The sequence below is a fragment of the Parambassis ranga genome, chromosome 21 (assembly GCF_900634625.1).
Source record: "Parambassis ranga chromosome 21, fParRan2.1, whole genome shotgun sequence".
In the NCBI taxonomy this organism is placed as follows: domain Eukaryota; kingdom Metazoa; phylum Chordata; class Actinopteri; family Ambassidae; genus Parambassis; species Parambassis ranga.
Window position 1 is genome coordinate 4696227 of NC_041041.1, and position 26488 is coordinate 4722714.

Sequence of the window (26488 nt, forward strand, 5' to 3'; positions counted from 1 at the left end):
TTATCTTCAGCCGGATCTGAAAAAAAAGGAGGATGCTGATACCTCCATCAGCAGCAGGGGAGTCAGGGAGAGGGGGGTGTAAGAGCGATGGCTGCAGGACATAATGCAGCCTCTCTGGATACCAGCAATGACAGCAGCCCTGAAATATTTATCACTGTTTCCATTTCATATGCTCTAATTGAGAGAGACACACACACAACAAAAGGCTGAGAAGAGGAAGAGACGGAAAGCACAAAGGGACAAAATTCATTTAACAAAAAAATAAAAACTAAAACTCCAAAAAAAACAAATCAGAGACTCACAGTGATTGAGATTAACCGGGAGGGGGCGGGGAGTGAAGAGAGAGAGAGAGGGACAGAGAGACGTATGGACAGACTGTGAGGGCGGGGAATGCAGGCAGAGAGACATCCACACACACAGCGAGAGAGAGAGAGAGAGAGAGAGAGAGAGGGGGACAGAGCGGGGTTGAGGTTGAGGCAGAGCTCCGGCAGTAGGTCGGTATGTAGCAGCGGCGGAGCTTCTGTCTGGGACTACAGCGAGGGAAAAACGCGCTTTGGACAGAAAATATCAACATCTGGATTAAAAATCAAACCACACGAGGATGAGACGCGACACGTCCGCCTGAAGGAGACTCACAACACGCCGCTGTACCGCTCATTGATCACCGGTTTTCTACGAAAATGGCGAACGACTCCCCGGCCAAAAGTCTGGTGGACATAGACCTGGCATCCCTGAGGGTGAGTGTGTGTGTGTGTGTGTCACATTCAGAAATAAGACAGAAAACACATCCACAGCATGTTGACACAGCCCTGCAGCAGCTTTTCTTTGTCTTAATATCCGCTGGCATGAGAGGCCGAGCGGGCGCAGCCGGTTCATACATCGAACGAACCCGACTGAAATTACTACAGGAGGATCAATGGACCGAGCGCGTTGATAATCAGTGTGTTTCTTCTTCTTCTATCATCCCAGGATCCAGCTGGGATTTTCGAGTTGGTGGAAGTGGTCGGGAATGGCACCTATGGACAAGTCTACAAGGTTGGTCTGAGCCTCCATCTGTGTGTGTGTGTGTGTGAATGCACTGGCGGAAACTGGAGCACAAACATGCATTTATGTATTTTCCCCTCTCAGGAACACGTTTATTATAACACCCCCCCTCCCCTCTCCTCCCCTCCTTCGCTCGGGACCGGTGCGGTCTGGACTGGATTATCTCCGTGATAGCGTTCCGGCCTCTCGCTGCTTCCCATCCATTCACTTATTTTTTTATTTCTGCGATGCAAACATCATCCCACCTATTTTGGTCCTAAGGAGGCCCCTCCCTCCTCCTCCTCCTCCTCCTCTTCTTCTTCTTCTTCTCCTCCTCATCCACACCCTAGTAAAATATTCCTCGCATAGTGCACTGATCAGGCAGGCAAAACCCAATCCGTGCATGACAGGCTTTAAACCACGCTGACCGACTTGTGCGCCATTGGGTGGGCGGTGTTTCATTGCGCATTTGTGCACACCATTGCCCGGCAGGCTTTTTTTACTGGAGTGGCTCTGTGCTGCATTACTAGGGATAGGCCTGTTCATCCCATCACACACAGACACACACACACACACACACAGTCAGTGGAAAAGGCATCTGATGGAGACCTGGTGCGTGTGCATCCCAGATTTAACACCTTTATTGCCTGTCAGAGAGGCGCAGCGACATCTTCCTGCTGTTGCCTGGTAAAAAAGAGATGAAAGAGCGTGCTTTTATTTTGAAATCTACATTCTGTTGATTGAGAGGAAGAAGAGAGGCAGGAAGCAGGTAGTGTGGCTGCCGCCTGCTACTGTGATTTTCAGTGAAGAAGAAACACCTTGGCTGAGGTTTGTGGAGCATGTAGGTCATCGTTATTTATAGGCTTCAGCACTGAGCGCTGCTTGTATGACACAACATCTAGAATTTAAATGGAAAATATGGATTAAATTAGGTTTACAGCGGGCCTTTGATACAACATGGATGGCGACTGCCCTGTGACCCAGAAGCCTGCATTAGTGCAGGAGCCCCAGAGGAGGCTGTGTCGCCTCACGATGACGATACACAGCTGGAGACAAGTCAGAGCTGTTGAAGCAGTGGAATCTGCAAATGACTCGACTTCATCCTCAGGCTACATCTGCTGAAGTTTTGTACCTTGTCCATAGATTTTAAGTCTAAACTGCCTCCTGATGTGAGTCTTTGTGTTGCCACTGTGTGTGTATTCATGTGTCTGAAATGTAGTTGCGTTGTGGTCATGCTACTCAAATAGATTCTTGACACACGATATGCAGATGTATGTTTCAAGCTGTCTTCTGCTTCTTATGTGGCATAAAATTACTCTGCAATTTATAGGCTGAGGCTCATCATGGTAAATGCACACTGTATGGTGTCCTCCAGGAAATTACAACGTATATATATGAGAAGGCCATTTTGGACTTTAAAGAGGGGTAGATTATATATGTTTGTAGACAAGGACACCACAGATGTGTCCTTGTCTCAGATGTGGAGGATTTACAGGATCATATGGTCCTGACACAAATATTCTACTTTAAGTTTAGACATTTTTCTGCATGTTTATGTTCTTTTAAAGCTTGTGGCATCATAGTTCTGTCTGCTGGTGCTCTCGTAGCTAGGTGGCAGATGAAACGTCACATCCTGCCACAGTACAGCAGCTGGAGGAGGTGTTGCTAGCCTGGAATGCTGCAATAAAATGAGCCCAGAAGATGTTAAATCTTCATCGTTAAGTCTCTCTGTTACTCCTATAATCTTAAATTTGCATGAGTCTGAGCATGAATTCTGCTGCCACTGGCTCTCACACGTGTTTCCGTGCTGGCAGGACCTCCCTTGTTTTTTTTTTTTTTTTACAATATGGCGTTGGTGTCCAGAGAGCGGTCTCGTACTGTATCTTTGCCTCAGAGGATCTCACAAGTGACCAGCAGCACTGAATGATTCCAGCGCCGAGACGTGTGTCACTTTGAATCACATTTTATCGTCATGGACAATGAGGCCAGCCCCGAGGCGAGCCTCTGCTCCGCTGTTACTCCACACACACACACACACACACACTCACACACACTCTGTCTCCTCATAATTAGGCACAATGGGTGCGTTTGGTCATATTTTAGTAGAAATAACATCTTGATTTGCTTTGAGTTTTTTTGTGTTTGTGTATTTTTGTGGCTCAGGGGCAGGATGAGAGTGTTTGTAAACGTTTCATTAAAGTGAGGGACAAGTGGTCGTGGAAATGCTCAGATGCGCTGCAGCACAAATTAACCTTGACATTTTGAGTTTATTTCCTCAGGATTCAGTGAATCATAACCACGTGTGCCACGCAGGCTTGAGTGAAGATGAACCTTTTCTTTCCTCGTCTGGCTAGCAAACGTCTGACCCAAAAAACGTATGCGTATTTATGTGTGTGTGTTTGGGTCTGCACATGTGCACTTGATCCTCAACACTTGGTGATTGCAGGATAGTGGATAGTTGCAGAGTGTGACTGCAGCTGTGTGCAACGATGGCAGCTGTTGGGATGGAAAAATAAAATAGAAAGGGGGAGTTAGGGGGGGTGAGGAGAGAGGGTGTGAGAGAAAAAAGGGGAAATAGATGCGAGGGAGACGCATTCTTGAAAGTCCTCACTGTTCATTTAAACACCCCAAATGGTTTTTATGGTTTTTGTTTTTTACATATATAAAATAATAGTTTAATTTAGTGAAATTTACCTTAATTTGTGCATTATAAAGTGAATATTGGCTCTCAATAGGACTAGAAAAAGACCCCCCCCCCAACCATAAAGTAGATTAGCTAACACAACACAGCAGCCATGAATAAGTAGGTCAGGGGTCGCCGTGTTTCTGTTTCCATTAAACAGTGCGACTAGGATAAAAAATTGAAATGAAAGCTGAAGAAAAGAGGCAAGAGTAATTTTTAAACCTCTCTGGGGTTCAGACCACACTTAGCATGTGGGGCTGGGAATCTCCCTCTCTGAGGAAATGGTTTAACCCATTTATGACTTTGATTGTTGCAGCCTCGCTGCTGCATGACATGCTGCCTTCAAGCCTGTAAAAAAAAAAAACTGCGACAAGTAAACGCATCAATTTCTTGGTTTAAAAGCCAGAGTTTGTTATTTTGCATCGTCATGGGTGTCTGCGGAGATTGAGTGGATGTTTGTGAGGAAGTAGTGAAATGGGCGGAAGTCATCAGTGCAGTGAGGAGAAGTAGCTGTGATGGCCAGATTAAGAAAAAACCACAGCCCTGTTCCTGTTGCTCTGTCACACATGAAATGTCTGCGCGGCCGGGTAAAAGATATGTGGGGCAGAGAGTGCCACTGGTTAGGTGGACATACAGATGATGAAGATTTGTCTGAATAACATTTCAAAAATATGCAAATTACACAGAGATTACACAGATTACACATCTGGATGCTACAGAACTATAAATACATGCATGCAGGGATAAAATGCTGTGTAATGGACTGGACATGTGTCACCAGTGTACACCTCCTGTCCAGAAAGGCTCCACCCTCTCATTACCCTAAAGTGCAGGGCTGCCCTAGCTCACTCTCCTCTTATTATTATTTAAAAATGTATGCTACATACAAAAAAATAGCTAACTGTACAGATATAAATTCAGAGTTTGTCTCATTTACAGCTGTGGTGACTGTCTCTCCTTCCAGACTCATTATTTTGGTCCTTCATAGGAAAGAATTTGGGCGCCTCTGCTCTGAAGGAAAAAAACAAAACAAAAAAACAACATAATGAGTTTCAGTCATGAGATGTTGAAGCTTTGCAGTGAAACCAGACAGGGCAATAAAGTCATCACTGTCTTTAATTAAATGGAGATATAAGAAATGAAGGAAGCGAACTGGAACTGAGTCCATCAGAGGAGGTGGGACATGCAGCCTCCGCCCCTCCTCTGGTGTGATGTAGTGTAATCATAGCTTCCTAACCTGCCATTTCACTGGTATGTGAGGATTTCTCCAGGAGCCTTCCTGTAGATCAGCAGGGAAACTCCAACTTTAGATATTATATGTGCCACCGAGGGGTTCTCTGTAAAACAAACACCAACAGAAAACACTGAATAGATGCATCCCTTCATTGCCTTTTATATAGTATACTGCATGCTGCATGACTGGTTATACTTTTATTGACTTCACAGGAAGCAGAGGAGGTGTGTTAGCACCTCTTAGATCTGATTGCCTTTAATTTTTTATCAGATACAAAGAGGATCTTTTTGCAGTGTTGCAACTTGCGATCAATTTTCAAAATGTATCAATAATCTGAAACCCAAAGGTGTTTGATTCATCAGCGTTAAAATGATCAATTTAAAGACCATTAAAAGAGAGATGAGAGAGAAGAAAACAGCGGTTCGGAGAAGTTTCAGTTCCTCTGTCTCTGTTGCTTTTTAGAACAGGAAAAGATGCTTGTTTTTCTCTGACAACAAGCTCCTCCAGTTGTCTGTCATCAGCCAAGCAGAGCAGCATCACTGCGAGTCCCTCAGAGGACATGTCGCAGATCTGTCAGTGCTCATGCTAGGAGGATTTTATATATGAAATATTCAGTACTAAATGTTAAATGTCGAGCAAGGCATACAGACACAAGACAGAGAAATATTGCCTAACATGTGATGAACCTTTTTTCAATTTGCTTGTTGAGAAGAACACTGGGAAAATGATAATATTTGAGTTTTAGAAGTCATCTAAACATGGCCTGTGACTCATTATTTCAGCAGCACCTTCCTCCATCTTGGCTGGCTTAATTTATTCTAAAAGACACAGATGTTGTCTGTCAGCTGCATGAACTGAAGAACACACATATACATCAGTCCTCAGATCACACACCTCTTCAGTTTCTATTGCTTTCTGACTTAATCCAGTTCTGTTGGGAGTTATTTATAGTCCGGTCTGTGCTCTGTAAAGCGGAGGAACTACAAAGCTGTCACAAGGAATAGACTCATGCAAAACTGGCTCACCAACCTTCCGGCTATTCAAACTGGAATGTTAGCCGTGTCTGCTGTGACCTTTCACAGCACAGGAAGTGAAGCACGGCCACGGCCGACAACAGCACGAGCGGAGCTGCGTCTCCAACCGGGAGCTTAAAGCTGGATCCATACTCCGCGAGACAAAGACATTTTTCCCCCCTGCAGACGTTACGCCCACAAAATGACGTCATTTTTTGTCTCTGACCGCCCGCTGATCCGCACTCCTGTGCACAGGGTCCGGGCCGAACTTTGTCTTTCAAGGCTGTGCGGCAACCATGCTGTGATTGGTCGGAATTTATTGTGGGCGTGATGAAAGTGGAGAAGCGCAAGAGCCTCTCCAGGTATATAGGTGTATAAACAGCACTGATTCAACAGATTTAGATAAGACCATACTGGTTTTGCATGATGAGCAATAAAAGAAAGAAAGAAAGGCAAGTCAGGGTGATTTGTCACCAATAACTCCAGACAGCCATTCACACATATATGGTGACTGTTATTACCATTCTATATACTCCTACATACCCGGGCATAATAGGCTCGTTAACAATGTCTGTATATCTTTGCTATTGTTACTTTTAATGTCGCATCTTCACAGCTCATCACCGGACAGTTTGAAGTATCGCAGGCACATTGGAACACAGTAGATGTGCAAATGTGGTCATAAAGGCACAAACACTGAATCTTTGCTATTGTTACTTTTAATGTCGCATTTTCACAACTCATCGCCGGACATCTCACGCTGTTGCAGGCACCCTCTCTGTATAATGCCCTCTTGCCATGGCACAAGTCCTTGTGGTGTGTTAAAAACTCAGTAAAGTCTTTCCTTATAGTTTAGTGGGCGGGCCGTATGAGGAGTTCTGCACACACGCGTCTCGCGGAGTATGGTACCTCAGTGCGGAAAAGACCTTTTTTTTGTATCTCTTACCACCCGTGGAGTGCGTTCTCCGCTCTTTGTCTCGCGGAGTATGGATCCAGCTTTAGCGGCTGGTGTCCACGGCGACCTTTGCACAAAGCAGAAGTAGAAGCTCTGCCGCTGATAGCAGCAAAAGGAACTGCACTTCTTTGTCATTTGTGATTTGTGATGGAGAAGTTGTGTCTTTTCCCGACAAAGGCTGCACATCAATCATTGTTTCCACTGTATGTTTGAGTCCTCATGTTCACCGACACACCAGAGCCTTGGAAACATTCGCTTGCTACCTTTTTTTGGGGCTATTTACAGCAATAATTCATGTCTCAGAGGATTTATTGCCAGAAGTCGTTATTTTTTATTTTACACAGAGGTGACATTCTTTGTACTGTTGTTAATGAGTCTGTTAGCAGTGGCCAACTGTGCCTGCTAGCTATAAGCTAAGCTAAAAATAAGACTCAGAGCCTCAGCCAGTATCTGGGTCATGTTCTTTGATGCTCACTGTGTGGACTGATGCAGTGCTGCTGCTGCTGGTGACTCTCTGTGGAGGCATTCAGGATGAGATTTCTGGGCTTTAGCTAATATTTGTGGGCCTGATCATTGCTGACATTTGTGCACAGTTACCAACAGAGAAACACATTTAAAAATGATTTGACTAACCTTTCATTCCTCTGGATTTTTCACCAGAGAACAGCAAGGAATTTATGATTATGATGAGTGCATGCATGCTAGCATTGACATTTTGCACCTTATCATATTGAGGATGTAGCATTGACAGGAGACCTCTGTACAGATGATCATGTTCTCTACCACACAGGAATGTGCAGAGGCTTGGATAAGTTGTTTTATTACAGCTATTGGAGAACGCTCCAGGTAGCACATCCAAGTTTAAGACCATTGTAATCCAGTTACATGCACAGATAACAGTGCACACTTTTAACAATCTCAGTTCAGAAGTTCAAGATTCTCAGGGTGTTGTTCGTGAGTCGGCGAGGAAGCAAGCAGGAGAGCGACCGGTGGACCGGTGCGGCCTCCACAGTGATACATGGTCTGCATGGGCTGAGCCAAGGCAGTTGACCCATCAACAAGTGGGGACAGTGGATTTGGTCTAGAAAATGTCCCAAACATATGATTTTACTTCAATACCACCACACCTTCCTAGAGCAGATCATGATGCCTGACCTGAATATTTCAGATCTTAATCATCATTAAGCTCCCTTGCTCTGTGTGCAGCACCTTTAGTCTGTGTTTTTAGTCTCTTCTGGATTCATTAGTCAGCAGTGACGGTGCAGTGAGAGCCTTAGCTTTCTCAGCTCCTGAGACGCACTGTTAAACACAAGTTTTGTGGACTGTAGAAGCGCTCTTTGTTTCCTCTTTTCTCGTCCTCCAATCCACCCAGCCTCTCAGGCACAGTTATGAACAAAATGGAACACGGAGAGCCCATCCTCAGTGTGGAATGTAACGGTCAGGCTGAATCCAAAAGAGGAGCGGGAGATGAAAGTCTGGATGAAGCAGTGGAGGTTCTGAAATGAGGATTTGAGAGGAGAAGATAAAAAAACAGCAGCTAGCTCCTGAGCATCCCTCCTCCTCCTCCTCCTCCTCCTCCTCCTCCTCCTCCTCCACCCTGATCATGTGTGACCAGGTTTGGGATGAGAAGAAGGCGGGGGGGGGGGGGGGATTGATGGAAGGCACCATGGAGACTTTAATCCTTCAGCATGAGATGGCACACGCTGAGAGGAAAATGAGGGAATTAAGGTTAGGGTTGATCAGGATAAAGAGGAGGGAAAGATATTAAAAATCATTTTCTGTTCTTCCAATTAGGAACTAATTTCCTCTTTGTGTCTGAATGTATGTAACAGATCAAAATGCTGAATGCAAAATGCAAAATTCATTTGCCCCTGTTTTATTGTTTTGGTTTGATGTCTGCTGCTGTCGTTATATAATACACTCAGCTTTGTGTGTTGATGAGATGCAGACAGATGGCTTGTCGGGGTTATTAGCTGTATCTCTCTGTCTGTTGTGTGGAGATGATATAATGGAACACAACATTTTATTGTAATACCTGGCTGCAATGGGTTCACAATGCTGTCAGGCAGTGTGTCTGCACCCAGATGAGAAGTCACATGACCAATATTTAACCAGATCCATAGACCCCCCCCCCCCTCTCCCTCCACCATATCTATAACAAAAAGGCTTTAGGAAGTCAGGTGAGGCTGTAAACAGCCAATAGACCAAGCTTGATTTTTGTTTTTTTGCTAATTATCTTTTAAGGATTTAAGCAACAAATTTGATAAATGATTTCTTGCAGGAAAAGGTGCTTGTCTCTCCTCTGATGCTATACACCCCAGTTAAACAAGCCACATTGGTGACTCAATGCTGAGTGTGTCATTTTATTCACTGATATGTAGCATAGATTACCCACAGCTTACTGATTATCATCAACAGGAAGTGGTTAACACATCAAAACGGAACTTTAAATATTTTTCCATATGTAACACAGTTTTTACATTTTGATATATCCACACACTCATAATGTGATTTACAACTACTGGTACTCATTTTTCTTCTACTTCCTTTTTTGCTTCCTCTTCTGTTTAGTTCCCTTTATTTCAGAATAAAAAGCTAATTTCCAGTAAGAATTGCAATATTATATCAAAGAATGGCCTGCTACCTCTGCCAGGTTTATGTTTTCAGTCTCATCCACCTAATGTCATGTCTGGACAAGGATAAAACTGTGACCTGAGTTGAGGTTGTGTGGTTGTACCTGTGTGTGTGAGTGTGTGAAGAGGCTGTGGTCAGTCTTAAAGGGAAGGTGATGTGTAGTTTATTGGGTTGATTAGGTGTCTTCTTGTTACGTTTATTGTTAAACGTGTCTTCCTCCACCTTTAGATCTGAGCTCAGCTAGATGATCATGACTCATGACCGCACACTGAAACCCATGTTTTCATGGTCAGAGCATCTGTCAGAGAGTCCACTGTTTCGCCGGGCTTTCATGCCTCGCTGTCTTCCTCTCTCTTTCTTTCCAGGACTCCACCCTTATTGATTTTCCACAGCAGTAGCTAGCATCTTATACAAGGGCTTCTTCATTCTGTTATCTGTGACCTGCTGCAGCCTGATAACACCCACTGAAAGCCTCTCTGTTTAGAGGCAAAATGGCCACCGGCAATGGATGGCAGTGGATGGCCATATGTGTTGTCATGCGTTATTCTTGCTGGACAGTCATATGTGAATTGTGGTTGTTTTTACACCAGGAAGCCTGCAGAGAATAATAACACTCAGTCGGATTAATGGCTGCTATTTGTTTATATGATTATGTTGCTTAGAATGTGAATGGTTGGAGCTCAGTTTCCCTATATTGCTCTGAAGGCTAACTGTAATGTGGGCCATGGCGTGTGTGCTTGATGCAAATAAATCACTGACTTCTGTTTTTTTGAGGTTCTGAGAGGGTTACCACATGCTTTAAGTTGTTTAAGGGCTGTTCTGTTTTTGACACTTTTGTGATAGCATGCACTTGATATGGCTCCTTTTTTATAGAAACAGTGTCTATTAATCAATGCAAATGAGTCAGAGTTAGCCACATAGGCTAATTTCCCTCTGTTGTTCCCACACTAAACGAGGCCTAAACGTTTATACAAACCTAATATTTTCAAGCATAAAATGATCCGTTAGGCCACGTTTTCACATTTTATGCAGGGATTGTGCGTCTTGAAGTTCAGTAAACCATTGGATTGTAGTGGATTGTTAATTCAATACATTATGCTTTGTTTGTTTTTTTTGTGTCTTACTTGGAGAGACGCATCTTTGGTCAGATCTTTATCCAGCTCATATGGTGATTGAATAAGAAGTGGACTAACTGGCCCCTGCCAGATAAAGGCACAACCCAAGTGTCCCTCCTGTTGGCTTATTCTAACCCCTCCCCCTCCGAACACACACACACACACACACGGCCAGTTAACTCTGCGTCTGGTCGAGGTTCTTAATGACAGTTGTTGGCCTGTCTGAGCTTCTGTGGTTTAAACGGGTGGACATGGTGGACTCGGTGTGTGTGGAGGTGGTGGTGGTGGGGGTACTGTATGGGTGGCCATCTGGAGGGGAAACACAAAGCCGCCATCGGGTGGTGGGGGGGGGGCCCTTCAGGCCTGGGTGCAAGGTTAAGGAAACTTGTTGGGAGCAGATCGCTGAGGAAAGAGTTTGTGTTTAAAATCACAAATATAAATACAGTGAAGCTACTCTGGAGGTGATCAATCGAGTTAGGGTAGGTCCTGCTAGCCTTGTATATTTACAGAATACACTGGATGTTAATAGGTTGGAATCTGTAGCCTTCTATTAGCTTATAACATTAAACACTTTTTTATCATCTTAGAAATGTTAATAGAATTTTCCGTACCCCATCCTTCTGTTATCTTTCATTCCATTATTACACACACAAAACACACACTTGTTGCTGCAGTTAAATAGATAATAAATCCTGTTTTTGTTTCCTGGAGTTCCGCACACACACACACTCACACACAGACACACACACGCAGTGAGGCAGCTGGCCGGGCCGACTGACAGCCTCATTAGCTTTTGTTTTCATCTGCTTCAAAACACTGTGAGCCGGTCTGTGCTGTCACCTGACCACGAACCCTGCTCTGCTATTGGAGCACAGCGATGAGTCTCAGCCAGCTGACCGGAACCCAGACCTCTGATTGGGCCAGAGTTTCTCAAAGCACTTCCTCCTGTAGCCGGGCAGACTGTGCAAACTCCCATGAGGGCTGAAGGGTTTCAAAACACACATAGGCTGCTGTCAGGAGAGAGACAGATCTGTACAGGAAGTCCCTGTTATGGTTATACAACTGTAATGTTGCCCAAACGCAGGGATTCGTTCCTGCGAGGTGAAGATGATGGAGCATCATGGGCGACAAATAGCGCCTGTTACTTTTCTGAATTCAGTCACGACACTGATGTGTTTTATTTTGGAGGGTTTGATAAAAGGTCCTCTGTGCTGCAGCTCATGCCGTTTTTTTTGTGTGTCTCACAGATGCTGTCGTGACTGTGGGTCTGTTTGTGTTACCATGCAATTTCAAACACTATAAACATTTATATTTCCTTGAATATACCACAAGATCATCAGCAATGAATTAAATATGATACAAAGGCAAATCCAGCCTTGCGCTCAGTTGTACTCTCACCTCTGCACACACATCCTCACACACTCTTCTTATCTACACGCCACCTGTGAAGAAGCCTTTTTGTTGTTGTTGTTGTTGTTGTTGTGGGCGTTGGGCTGTTGGATGCTTTTCGCTCTGCCCCTCTGAGTATGTCGACAGCAGCTGGTACAGGGGTCACTGTGAGGTCAGATCTACCAGTGATGCCCGCCTACTGCCGTTTTTCTACCAGCCTGTACACCCACTGCCCCCCACCCCTTCCTGCGACCATCCTCTGTTCACCAGGTTGCCGTGGAGACTGGTTTGGAAAGTGTTTAGCAGAGCTGCAGCGTCTGTTTGTCTGTTGCTGTGGGTGTGGACGTCGTTATGTTTGTAGAACAAGGCATTAATGAGGAACGTATTTGATCCATATTGATGAAACATTTAGTCACAACAAATTATTGTAATTGCTGCATGTATAAAACCTCTAGCAGGTACAGATAATGCAAGTTGATTTGTAAAAAAACCATCAGTTTCTTATGACATTTTGAATAGTGTGCATTATTTTAGTATTTTCCAGCTGAATGAGGTGACCAGATTAGTTAGAATAGTTCCGGTTTCTAGTGGTTTTGATGTTCTCTTCTGTTTAGCTGCTCGACTGAAACCTCGACTGTCTTCGAGGAAAAAGTCTGACTACACAGAGCTTCATTGTGTAGAAGCGTGACACTGTTCTAAACTTACACAAACACAGGACTGGATCAGTTTCTCAAAGATACACCCATAGACGGTACGTGAACATGGACCTGTAGGTTTCCTGAACAGAAGTTTTAAAGCTTCGGATGTCGCCATCTTGTCTTGGCAGTGCCCGACTCCCAGTTCATCCTAATAATGCTTAACTTTAACCTTTAATGTGGGGGAAGACTAAATCAGTAGACTGTAATTATATATATTTCTGCTGTTAAATGAGAAATGACTCACTTTTGAAGCCAGCCTCCAGTGGCCATTTGAGGAACTGCCGTTTTTTTTTTTTGCGCTGCCATGTTGGCTTCATTTTTCGTCCCTTGAGTTTGCTGCTTAGATGTACCCGCAGAGTGTGTGCTCCTGTTGTTACGTGTCTTTGTACAGATAGTCCTACCATTCTCTGACATTCATTGCTGTGTCAGGAAGTGTTTTTTTTCTTGTGTAACCACAGGTGTGGTAGCAACTTAAAACAAAGTGACTTTCACCATCCAGTGAGCTGTAGACAGAGTCGGCTTCAGCCACTTAACAACACCTGATCCATAACTGACTCTATTCTGCCTCTTCAAACCTGACCAACACTCAGCTGGCTACAAGGAACAAGCCCGGACATGTTGGGCAGTGATACTGGCTGCTGCACCTGTGTGTGAGCACTCCCACTGAGACATTCATCAGAGCATTTCTCCAGTTTTTTCTCCATCCTGCAGTTTTTATACATCTTCAGATGCAAAGACGGCTTTAATACATGCATAAGGCACATGATGGGTGATTAATAAGTTCAAGCACTTTATAGACCGCAAACGTATCAATCACGCTCCATTTAATGTCTGTTTGACTGTAAGACAAAGAAAAATGCAGGAGGAGAGCTGTGATGCATGAAATCAGAACATTCTGAGAAAAGTGTCCCTGCAGCGGGACATCGGCCTAATAATAAAAAGGTGTGTGAGTATGAGTGTGAGTTTTTTCGGCTCTGTGCCCTTTGGAAATAAGTCTGACCACCTCTTCATCTGTCTGGATGGATTGCCTATTCTCTGCATTACAGCCTACACATGAGATTTTCTTTGGTTTAAAGTATATAAAGCCTTCTGCCGCTCTGCTTTCTCATCTATTCTTTTTACAGAATATGTATTTCTCCTCTGCCTGAGATGATATCTGGGCTGAAACACACAGCTGGCATAAAAAAGTGCTTAGACACTGAAATTGTGTATTATAATAGGAAACCTGGGTGCTCTTATTCATCATTTTCAGAGGAAATAACTGTCACGGTCTCTCCTGTCAGGGGAAAATATACATTTCTTCTGATGGTTAGCTTGCCAGGCTTGCAGTGACATGACAAAATGGCCGTCGGATAGCTGTGTAACTACTCTACACCTGTGATGCAGCGTTTAGTTGGTGGTAGTGTGTAGCAGCTAACACTGTGGCCATCCTCCTGGGCCCCGCCCCACAGTCAGTGTCCATCAGTGTCCATCAGTGTCCCTCTCTGTATAACGTCTGTAAAGTCTGACAGGTAATAATTGGTGAAGAGAAAAGGTGACCGTGGCACTTTATTTCTTAAACCATGTTAAAATCTCATTTCCTCTGTGTTGACACTGCTGTCTGCTCTTCTTCCCTTGGTGTTTGCAATGAAGACCTCTCCTCACCCACTTTGCTCTCTGTCAGACACTTGTCTTCTCCTTGGAGGGGTGAGCGGCGTTGATGAAAGGTGCTGATGGGTACTTCGAGTACTCCGCCGTCTGTGCTCTGCCCTGCAGACCTCGGCCTACCTCTGGCCTGCCTCATACACACAGTTCAGGGTCCTCCTTTACACTTTGCAAGGTCATATAAAAAAAAAAACCAAATGAACCTTATAGGAAACAACCCGCTGATGACCAGGAAACAACTCAGTTTGACACTTTTACTTCTTTGGTTTGGAGAATAACAGGATCAATGAGAATAACTTGTGATTTTTGGCTGTAAATAAGCTTGACTCTACCTGACTCCGCTACAAGTGAAAGATTGTGTGTGTGTATTTTGAATGTGTGTGCACATTTACAAGTAGTGAAAGTATCCGTGCATGTTTAGCACATTTTCAGTCGTATAAAGGACAAAATTTAAGATCCCTCTGGACACACACACACACCGAGCTTATTGTTTTTCTGTTATCATCATGGCGTTGCTCTGTAATCACTCCCCTCTTTCTCTTGTCCTGTCTACCCGCTGTCACCCCTTCTTCTTCTTCTTCTTCTTCTTCTTCCTCTGCCTCCACCATGTGATTAAAACAAACCTTCTGTGTGTCCACCCCCTCTGTTGTTTGATCCCATGGTAACTTGCAAGGCATGTTGGGATTGCTGGTTATTTTTGGCCGCTCAGCTGATGAGCTCTGCAGGCCTCAGACAGGAAATACTTTCTGTGGACACGTTAATGGCTGAAGTGATGCTGCGCTGGTTGGTCTCTTGGTTTTGATGGAATGATCTGAATGATGTGTTTGGTGTTTCAGCTTCAGCTCTGATCGATGTGAGACTTGAACCAGTTTGTAAGATTAGATTGTCTTTGGCACTTAAAGTTAGCAGCATTTTTAGAATCGCCTCGCCGTGTTTACACTCATAATGACTCAGCTGGTCTGTGGCTCACCGTCTGGATGAAGGGCCCTTCGGCGGGGAGCGTGTCTGTTGTCGGACATGACGGTTGTGTTGCTGCCAGCCAGGACGCCCTCCCATCACGCCACACGGGTTCAAGGCGGGACGGCAGCAAGCAAGCGGCTGGGTGACATCATACCTGAGGATTTAATAAAAAAAAAAAAAAAAAAAAAGGCAGAGGCAGATGATGCAAGCCTCCTGCAAGCCCACCTGAGTGGGAGGCCTACTCAGGGTCCAGCCTGTCCTCTCCTCCACTGTTGTAATCCCAACTCTCCTCCTGCTCGCTGAATAAATCATACCAGGCTTTTTCAGCGTCAGGTTTGTCTTGTCAGACGAGAGGAGCCTGGCTGTGGGGATTATCAGCCAGAGCAGAACAGTTTTTCTGTAACTGTCTTCGCTCTGCAGCCCCGAGATCGTGTATTGGACTCTTCATTTACAGATGACTGGCTGGACTGTCAGATGTAATGGAGCTGATTCGGCTCTATAGTTTCTGGTATTGAGTTATATCAATTAAATCAAAGGGCAGTTTTGGAACACGCTCTCGGAATTTGGGTCACATGTCAATCATGGTGCACAAAGTTAAGGGCTTAGCTGCTTTTCCAAATACTTATTTTAATAATCAAATATTATATTTAATAATTAATTCAACAACTAAACTGTTGATGTCTTGTATTATTATTATTACTCCTATAGTTAGAATCCACCACTTTATTTTGGTGAAATTCTTTAAATAAATAACAAAATAATGTTTTTTTTTTTGCATGTAAAAAACATTTCTACTATGATGTCTGTATAAAATTATGAACACCCTTTTAAAATAAAGTCAGGCCCTGTCTTTGCTCTCTGCATCATTTAACCTTGCTGCGGACGCTTTCACGTTCCCCCGCCTGCGTTTGTTGTTGTTGTTTTTTTTTACTGTGCCTTTTATAAGTCAGACGACATTTACAGCCTTTTCCTCTCATAATTGTTGTCTGTCTGGAATCACCTCTGTAACGAATGCACCCTGAGGAGGACAGATTGATTGGGTCCCAGTTTTAGGACCCCCCTTAAAAACGAGGCTGTCCTTCAGTAAATTCATCTACATCTACAGGAACGAGCTCTCTCTGTGCATGTTTGTGTCTGCCTTCATCCCTCTTTATCTCCCTGTGCCGTCCTGCCGTCGTTCCCTCCCTCTCCCCCTCTCTTGCTGTAGGTTAAATCTCTATTTATAGAATGTGGCAGCACTGAGCTGAATTGTGGGTCAGTATGTTGAGAGGGAGGAGGAGCTACCGCTGCTGCCGCTATACAACTTTATGTTTGACCATGACCATGCCCATGGACGCTGCAATAAGAGAAGAAGAGTCAGTTTTGGAACATAAAATTGAATTTAACTTGTTGCACATCATCTTAAACACACTAATGAAGCCTTATAGTGGTGCTCTGGATGATTGGTATTCACTCGCTCGCCGGCTGTACCTGTCAAATTGCCGCTGTGTTGACAGAAGGAAGAGGTTGGGTGGAGCTGAATCCAGGTCAGCAGGCGACAAACTATTATTAGCTCAACCACCCACCAAATATTAGTCACCTGAAAACAAAGGCTGCACAGTACAATCCGAGTGTCGTGTCTATATGTTGAGAGTTTTGTCCACACAGAGTTTTTAGTGTTTCTGGTGTGTCTTTATCCAGCAGCAGCTAATCTGAGCCAAATCAATTCCTCCCTCAGCTCCCACAGCTCATCCAGGACTGAGCCACTGTTGGTAAAGATACTGTTGACTTTAGGCTTTGACTGAATTACTCTTTATTCCTCATAATCCCGCAGCTACGTGCTTCATTTAGCTCTTTGGTTCTTTAAAGGAGCCTTTTCACCCTCTTGCTTTTTTTCCTTGCCTCTGAATAGTCAGTTGTGTGGTCATAATTCTTTGTTTTCACTTCCTACAAAGGTCTTTTCACCAATCTAAGCCCTAATATGATTGAGAATGAAAAGTGTTCCTTGTGGATGAGGTCACGCAGCTCTGCAGTGTCTAATCACAGAAATGAAGCTTTAAATAAAAAAAATACTGATTATTTGTATTTCCAGTGGGGCTGACTCTCAGGTAAATTAGGGTGGTTGTTACATTTAAATCTATCTTTGTTGACAAGTTGGTATGTGGGGTCACTTTGAAGAGAGAAATTACACACCATTAGTACGGCGACCTTTGGTGTCTATATGGCGACCTTTCATAATGGCTGTCACAAGGACCGCCGTGCAGAAAACCCTCTTTGTGCTTGATTCGTTCAGAGGTCCAACATAGCCGCCCTGTCTCCTCCTACCTTTAAAAAATGAAATCAAGAGGCTGCTTAGCTTATCTTGAACACATGGATGGTTCTGCTTAGCCTGATTATCTCATGAGGGTAGAGGGAAAAGTGGTTAAATGGGGACCTTTGGACATTTTTCCCTGATTGGTTGACATCAAAGCAGCAGTTAATACTGGTATTTTGGCATCAGCAGATTCTCTAAGCAGTGTCCAACATGGCATGGATCAGTGTAGCCTTATAGACAAATTACCTTTTTTTTTTTTTTTTTTTTACTGTGGAAGGCTTTGAGTGTTGCCATAGTGACAGCTTCTGAGTCTGCCTAAACTCCTGGTTAATCCTAATACAGGCAAAGAAGCGGAGCATGCGTGGATCTGTAAGCATCATGAACCTACTTGTCACTCTGAGTGGTCACATTTTTATTTATGCAAAGTTATAGTTCTTAAATAGGAGTCTATGGGGATTGACTTACTTTTGGAGCCAGCTCCCAGAGGCCACGGAGGGAACTGCAGTTTTTGACACGTGTTTAAAGGCTTCATATCTCAGTCTTGTCTGCAAACCGTATTTAAGCTGGACCTCTCATCTAGTGCATCATATGAATCATACTGTAGTATACAGGTGTTTTATTTTCAAACCTCCTCATCCATCTGTGCAAAGTTCCACTGTGGTGTCTGAGCCTTAATTTGTCACTTCTGCTTTCAATCTCTTCCCCTATGTTTCAATGTTTTTTTTGTTGTTCCTGTTGTTTTTAAATTTCTCTTGTTTACCTCTGAGTTATGCGGAAAAGCGCCACGATGTTAAGTCTTACTAATCAGTGCTGAGCCCCGCCTTGCATTTTTCAGAGCCACTCAGATGCACTGAAAGAAAGACGACCCTGAAACAGATTCTTTGGTAGTTCTGTGGCCAGAATGGATGTTGTTGTGGTGTTTTTCCACTGCAGGAACTTGGACTTTTGATTGTAAGCAGAGAGGAACTTGTTGTGCAGGGTTGTTGTGAAGTTCCTACCTTCTAGTTGGTAGATTATTTTTCATGTGTATAAAATGGAAGCTCAAATTAATTGATTACTTGTTGAGATTTCATATTTTAAATAAAATTCTGTCTTTTCTTTTGAGGCAATCTCAAAATGAGTTTCTAGTTTTCTGTCCCTGTAAACATTAGATGTGAGAACCATGAGAAGGAATGTCTCTCTTACAACAGAGAGCCAGTGTTAAACACTCAGTCTAAAATTTCCCGTCTATGCCCCCCTGCCCGCCTTCCTGCCACCCCACTTTTCTTTTTTCAGCTGTGTGTTTTCACTGGTGGCTAAAACATCTCTGTCTTAATTAAGTGCGCCTCACCCTTCCTTGCACTGAAAAAAGAGCCGCTCTCTTTTATTACAGCTCCCTGTGAATGTGAAACCTCCTTCAGACCTCGCTCCTCGCCATGGCAGGACCCTATATTTACCAGAGTCAGAGCCACCACCCACAACCCCCCCCTTAAAACCCTTCATTACCCTCGCCGGCCTTTGAAGAGGTGATAAAAATGCCAGTGTAGAAAGTTCCAGTGGTTTGGATATCGCCCTGCCTCTGTGTGCTGTGGTCTGGTTTTGTCTGTATCTTTGCAGGAAATCCAAATCTTCTGATTGTGCAAAATAAAATCTCTCCGTGGCATCATTAAACAGCAAACCATCAACTTCCTGCGACTTTGTCTGTTGATCTGGAGGCAGCTTCCTGTCTGGAGGGGGTCGGAGGTGAAGCTGAGCATGACTTAGAAACTGACTGCTGCAGAGGGGTGCACGGTCCGGACGGTTTGCTTTAAATGACAGAGCAGGAATTGGAGAAGAGCGATCAGTTTCCTTCTGAAGCTTGGCACAGTTCCACACTCTTTGAAGATGTCTTCCTTCCATTCTCTCTTCCTTTCCTCTCTCCCTTCCTTCCGTCTGTACGTTCAGAGAATTCTGTTCATCTGCCAGCTCTCCCACTGCAGTGCCCTATGCACTATCTATCAAGAGAGCCAGGGTTTGGTTTGGAACCGGGCCTAGCTGTTTTGCACAGTCAGATGCATCTATATATTACACTCTGCAGGGGCATCACCCTTTCCCTTTTTTCTATGTCATTGTTGCATATCATTAGTTTCCATCTTGATTTGCTGTGCAGGAAGAAGCTCAAAGCCTCTTCATCATAAAAACTGGTAGAATCATTGGTCTTTTTGCCCGTACTTGAATGCACCATTGTTCTATTGGGAAAATAGAGCCAAATCTAAGCTAAGTTGTGATGATATATTCATTACAACTTCAATGCTATGTGTCACAAAATAAATAACTTCTGTAAAAACGCAAAAAGTCTCTTAAAGCAACAAGAAAACTCTGATTGAATCGATCGAGTGTGTTACACCACCCTAAATACACGTTTTGGTTCCTTCCAGCCCTGATTGTGCCGTTTCTATTGATGTGCTGGGTCTTTTTTTATTGTGGTGAAATCTGAGCCTAGAGGGACTGAAAACATGACATGATGAGGGGGAATCTGAGGGTTAATATGCAGAGAGGAGGACGGTGTTTGTCTGGTGTTACTGGAAGTTTTTTTTAAATTTTACATTCATGCAAGAAGCAGGACATGATGACGCACTTATATTTTCACAGCAGTTACTTCCCTGTCTGTGTATGATGCATGTGTCACACACCAGGTGTAGCTGATTGTGATTTTTTTTTTTATTTTTAAGGTCTAACTGGATATTCAAACTTAAGAAAACTCTCAAAACCAAAAAACCAGTAAAAAAAATTAATCTTTTTTTGTCAGTGATGTAACAGTTACAGAGTGTAGGTGTTTCTTTTTGTGTGAGGCTGCGATGTTCCTGATTGGGTGATATGGATTCAGAGGATGGTGTAGCTGAACTTTGACCCCTGTTTAACACACACACACACACACACACACACACACACACACACACACACACACACACACACACACACACACACACACACACACACACACACACACACACACCATTGCCTTCTCGCTGTCACAATTTGCTCTGTTTCCATGGTGATGCAGTGTTCGGTGGAGCTGCAACTGCTGCAGGGCCTGATGCATCATGGGAATGAGCACATTACTCCCTAGCCACACACATAGTCAGAGGTACTTTAACAAACGCCCTGCAGCATTTTCCATATTGGCAAAGGTAGCCTCACACACTGCGAGCGCATTGCTGATTCTGTTGGATTTGAATCAATGCAAAATACCCACAATTACAGCGCATGCTATACTGTTTACAGCCCAATGCTTTTCAGTTAATCACTATAATATCTAATATCTTATCATAGTGTGCAGGTTTGTCTGCCTCCACAGCCTGTACAGAGTCTGACTCGATTGCTGAAGGAGTGGCCATCTTGCATCAGCGGCTGGAGGAAAGTAGGCCACCGGCCTCTTTCACACACACAGCGCAGACAAACGGGGACAAGCCGGTGCACACACAGCTGATCGCCACAGCACACGCGTGTCATCAAAACGAGCCGTTCCTGACATGGCCGATCGCACGCACATGCTGCACTTCCACTCTGTTTGCTTCCTCCCCTCAGATGGAGCAGCTGAGTGTGCGGGCCGGCGCCATGTGATGCCAGGCGGTTCCTGCTTTGATGCTTTGTGATGGCTTTGTTTCAGTGATACATAAAAACAGAAGCACTGATTTAAAATCGTGGCTTTTATCTGGTGCCTCTGCAGTAAAGATAACTTCAAAGATCTCGTGCACACCTTTGTACACTTTTAATAGAAGAGACATATCGAAGTATTTAGAGACATGATTGGCTACAGGAAGTAGTTACTTTTCTTCCTGAAAGCCTGGCTCATGTTCGCTGATACTGCTAATCATTGGAGTAAACTGTACGTTGCCATCATCAGTAAGGTCTCCTCAGGAGGTAGTTGGATCATTGTAAGAGTTGTCGTTCCTAGCATGAAGGCGGGATGAACCAATCCAACTTGTTCAGTCCTATAATGATGCTGATACCTGGGCTTTGCACATTGGCTGTTACCTGATACCGATCTGATGTCGTTTCCTTTGCAGATGTTTCAAGCTTGCTACTGCTCCATAACAGCCGACGCTTTGGTTCTGTCCATGTGGTTACTTCATGTGTTTGTCTACCGCTAGCATGATGTAGCATCAGCCTCATTATACAATACCTGATCTAGACATTTAAACAATACTTGGGCCGATATTCATTATCATTTATTATGTTCCCAGCTTCAAGCTCTTTGCAGGTATCTGAGCGGTGGTTCCTCTGACCATTCAGTGTACTAAAAGGAACCAGAGCAGTTACAGGTGCTTTTTTTTACTTTAATGAGTTTACTGTTCACCTGCCAAGAGTTTCTGGACATTTCTGCTCTTTCCAAACAGTTTCCAAAGACAAATTCCCAGCATCTGGTTATGCTTGTGTTCCTGCAAGCCCCTTCTGCTACTCTTTCCTTTCAAAAATTGGATTGGATTGGGTGATCCAGGAGTGTTTTTCTGATTTCTAGCATGGGGTCTATACTTTTTCTTCAGTTCATTCCATATCACTTACAATACAGATACATTCTGTTTGACTCATTTTACAATCTCTTGGCTGGTAGTGAAGACATTTCATACAGTGTAGAGACTAAAAACATGGTTGACCCTTGCTAACAAGCTAATGGAGTAAACACTTTAGCCTGGCACGGCCCTGCTCTGATTAAGCTCAGCATTGGTTTCCAGGTTGGATTTAAGCAGCTTTGTGTCCTGTGGATTAGCCAGCCTTCCTTCAACAATGTTACTTCCCTCTTGTGTCAGAGCTCATTTTTATCACATCATTTGCATTTTTGTTTTTCAGAAATTAGGCTTGGAGCCCACAGTGGCACACGAGGGTATTCTAATCCCCAAACTCTGTTAAAGAAATGAGTAGTGTAATCTGCTGTTGGTCACACAGTCACACCAGTAGAAGGCAGATGAGCTGTTTGATTTCCAGAAACCCTCAGATACAGACTCTGTGGAGGTTTTGTTTGATTATAATTGATTTCTGATATATCAGATTTTCATCTTTTAAAAGGTTTTACCTCTGAGTGTCCCTGTGATGAACTCCTGCTTCTGTTTATAACTGGGACGTAAACATGCACAGCCTCCCGTCTGATGTGGAGTTTGGTGGGTGGAGGTTTTGTCAAAGCCAGGCTGGAGATAAGAATGATCGTGGGAGTTGTGGGTCACTGAGGAAGCTGCAGAGGGCCGGGAGCCAAGTAAAGAACAAAAACAGACAGAGTAGTTTATGTTACCAGTGTCCAGCTTCTGTTCCTGAATATTCAGCCTGTATAGGATGCCATGGTTCCTCTCTGTCACTGTTAACCACAGGCTGGCTGAGTGTCTTTCACAGGGTTCACACCCTGCTCGGACTGCACTCAGAGTGGCTTACATGGTTTAAAGTTTAAAAATAAGTCTGAAGTGTGTTGTTTTCACCCCAAAAATGTACATCAGGAACACGGGCTACATGCAAACTCTCTATATAGTTACCTCTATGGAAACCAAAGGTCCAGGCATGACTATAGTTAGAGCTGAAGATCTTGGGAATTTCTATCATTTTACACAGACTCAGGTCGGGCTCAGGCTTGTGGTTGTGATGAATTTCAATTATTATTATTATTTCGATGTCACAGAGGACTTATTTTATTTGTTTGTTCCAGCTTTCAAGTGACCTATAGCCTACATGAATAAATTATGTTATCATGTGGCTCGTGCTCGGCTCGGGTCGGGTCAAACTTTTACGATTACAGCTCTAACTATAGTTCTGCATCCTTCTTAGAAGCATCATGGTGCGTGTCCTCATACTCTGATTTCCCATTCATTGCTTCTGTATGCATTGGTTTTGCATCTCATTTGCAGCACTTAGAGTTCATGTTTTGGTTGCTAATGCAAATTTCCAGGAGCCCATTTGGTTGGCATATGAGAAAGCTGCCAAAACAAGCCAGCATGTTGGTCCAGTTTGACATCTGGAAGTCCTCATCAACATGAAAACCTTTGTCCAGTCAGAATGAGTCCATCATAATCCATCATAGCCAAGTACCTGGTGGTGGCAGGTCAAGGTAAGATGACAACCTCTGGAGACCATTCAGAGCCAGATCCCAGTTAGCATGGCTAAAACAGGTACTGTCGATCGTCAGTCATCATGCTGAGGATTGTTTAGCTGAACTCAAGTTCAACAAAGTTTTCACCCACATCGTTTCTCTTTTCTGTTCAATTTAATGAACGAAAAGCATTATCTTGCGTTGTTCCATCCGTTTATTGAGCTCCATCCTGAGCCTCCGAGCAGGCCTCCTCTAACAGGATTTGTTTAATAGTGTACGATTCCCTGATTCATATCTCTGCATCCCCCAGTCAGCCAAGATCAACACTAATGAGCCTTTGAGAGAGAATAATGAGCTTCCAGCGGTCGCTCGACCGTGTCTTCTTTGGACAAGGGAGGACAGCATGTGGAGGCGGAGCCAGTGTTGTGTCTCAGTAACAACAGGGGTAATGGCGTCCGACAGCGAGTTAATTCCTCCAGTGTACTCAGCCGCTTTATGTGGGCTCCATCCAGACCTGGAGACCGAGTTTGATGAGGCGAGGAGGAGGTGACTCCCTGATTTATATTATATTCTTTTCATTTAGGACCTGCACCTTTGTTCAAGTTTGTTTTGAGTCAACTCCAAAAATGTTCTGTTAGCAACAGGATGGTTTACATTACATTTCTACAGCAAACCTGTAGCTCCGTTTCTGGGAAAGTACGAGCTAAGAATTCACTTTTTCTGACTCTAAAATGATAAAGCTGCTTTTCTTAAACAGAACTGAAATGAAGCAAACGCTCATCGCCTGAATCGGGCCGAACAAACCTTCCATCTCCTTCATTCCTCCCTCTCTCTCGCTGTCTGCCTTTGTCTCCATCGTGTTTTCCCTGCTGATCCTCCCGGCTCAGAGGGCTGATGGAGGAATGTCACGATGAAAGGAACAGTGAGAGGATGTCTGCTCGTCTCGTGTCTAGACGTCCTCGGACTTTAGAATCACAGAACGCAGCAGCATCTCCACATCATTTTGTCACTTTGAACCTAAACCTGAGGCATAACCATTTTAACATCTGCGAAGTGAAGCAGATTCGGATTTAAACTTTGAAGAATTAGTACTTCTGTCTTTTAAATTTTTTTTGCAAGAAATAGACATTTTTGCCCCGATGATACTGAGACTCGGCTCTTTCACAGCAGCCTCTGCACGACTCTGGAAAAGCCCTGATGTTGTGGTCGGTCAGTCTGGTTATAAGTGATATCCATTTCAACGACGACCAGTCCTCCCCGTGTGTCTAAAAATGGGGTGATAGCCCATTACGTTATGGAAAGTTGCACCCGTGCCCAGAATGTAACCCCCTTACTACAACTAGATCTAATTACAGCAACTATGCAACGCTGCCTGTCTCCCTCTCTTACTACCTGTCTCTCCTCTCTCTGTTCATCTGCTCCTTAACTTGCAACACAAGCAGAGATATACGTTAATTTACGGATAGTAAAATTCTGTATTGATCGCCGGACAGGTGTTTATGGTGCTTATTAGTGTAGCGATGGGAGCAGGCACTCCTCTAGTTTTTCCTCTGCAGCACGGTGATCAATAGTTTCTGACCAGCCTCTCCCTCTCACTCTCTCTTTCTGTCTGTCTCTGTGTGGCTCCCCAGAGTGAGGCTGTTTTCTTGGCCTACTTACACAGAGCTCTCTGTTTGAACACTCAAAGCAGCAGCAGAAACTGAGACTAGCATCTCAACTCCCTTTTCTTTATAGGTGAGAACCTCTGAATACTTGTGACTTTACAGATAAACCAGAAGAGAGGACAAAGAAGGACACAAACACATCTCATGATCCAACTGTAAAAACGATCCGCCCTCAGAAACAGATATTTGTCCTCTGTGCTGTCACTGTCGTCGCGTTAGTCCGCCGTTAGTGACGTGAAAACATGACTCAACACTAAGATTTTCACATTAACTGATTGTTTTGTGCATGTGTTGTCACACGCACAGTAGCTCATCATGTCTGGAAGGCATCAGCAGTAAAATGCGACTGAATGTGTTCTCATGATTCTTTAATTTCACTTGGAGATTCCCCCTCACATGTAAATATGTTAAATCACTGAGAGAGAGAGAGAGAGAGAGAGAGACGATATAAACTATAATATACACATTTGTATATTTTGAAAGAGTTGAGTCAAAAAAAACTACAAAATATTCATGATGTGGATTTTCCTAATCCAGAAAAACGTGTGGATAAAAATCTTAATGAGGAAGAAGAGGAAGGAATGCTTAAATATTTTATGGCTTAAAACTTCATGTTTAAAAGGTGTCGTTTGAAAGGAGAGAGATCTCATTTGCGTCATTCTTTATAATTTTTCTAAATTTTCCATCATTTTATTGACTAAATAATTAGAAAAATGTACATTAACAGTATAAATATCTGGTCGTAATCTGACCTCTATCCGTCTCTGTATGTGTGTGTGTGTGTGTTCAGTCTGTTCAGTATGCAGCTAACACCCCTGGAAACCCGTCATCACGACGGTGATCAGGAGCATTTTCATATCTACACGCTTCACTAGCTTGATCAATAAAGGCTTAGTCAGTGAGCTTTAACACTTGCTGAGCTGCAGAATGGGTCTCTCAGTGGCTGTGTGTTTGTCTTTCTTTGTGCATCAGTTCATGTGACTGTGTGTGTGTGTGTGTATTTGTACCAAAGCTTGCACCTGGCTCCTTGTCTATGCCTCAAAGCCCAGAGGGGCACCATAAAGGACGCCTTGTCCCAAAAACGGTGATGTGTGCAGTCAAACACACACACTCTGGATGCCCAACGGAATCAGCCACATTTAGCATAAACAC

At 43.8% G+C, this 26488-nt stretch overlaps 1 protein-coding gene across 4 annotated transcripts in view; it reads left to right on the forward strand.

Moving 5' to 3' along the window:
* Positions 1-455: 455 nt before the first annotated feature.
* LOC114426881 (mitogen-activated protein kinase kinase kinase kinase 4-like) overlaps positions 456-26488 on the forward strand; it is a 69172-nt gene continuing 43139 nt past the window's right edge. For all 4 annotated transcript variants that reach the window (XM_028394557.1, XM_028394558.1, XM_028394559.1 and 1 more), the window contains exons 1-2: positions 456-737; positions 970-1035. In XM_028394557.1, coding sequence (XP_028250358.1) covers positions 681-737; positions 970-1035 — 123 coding nt within the window. In that variant the 5' untranslated portion in view covers positions 456-680. The remainder of the gene's footprint in view (positions 738-969; positions 1036-26488) is intronic.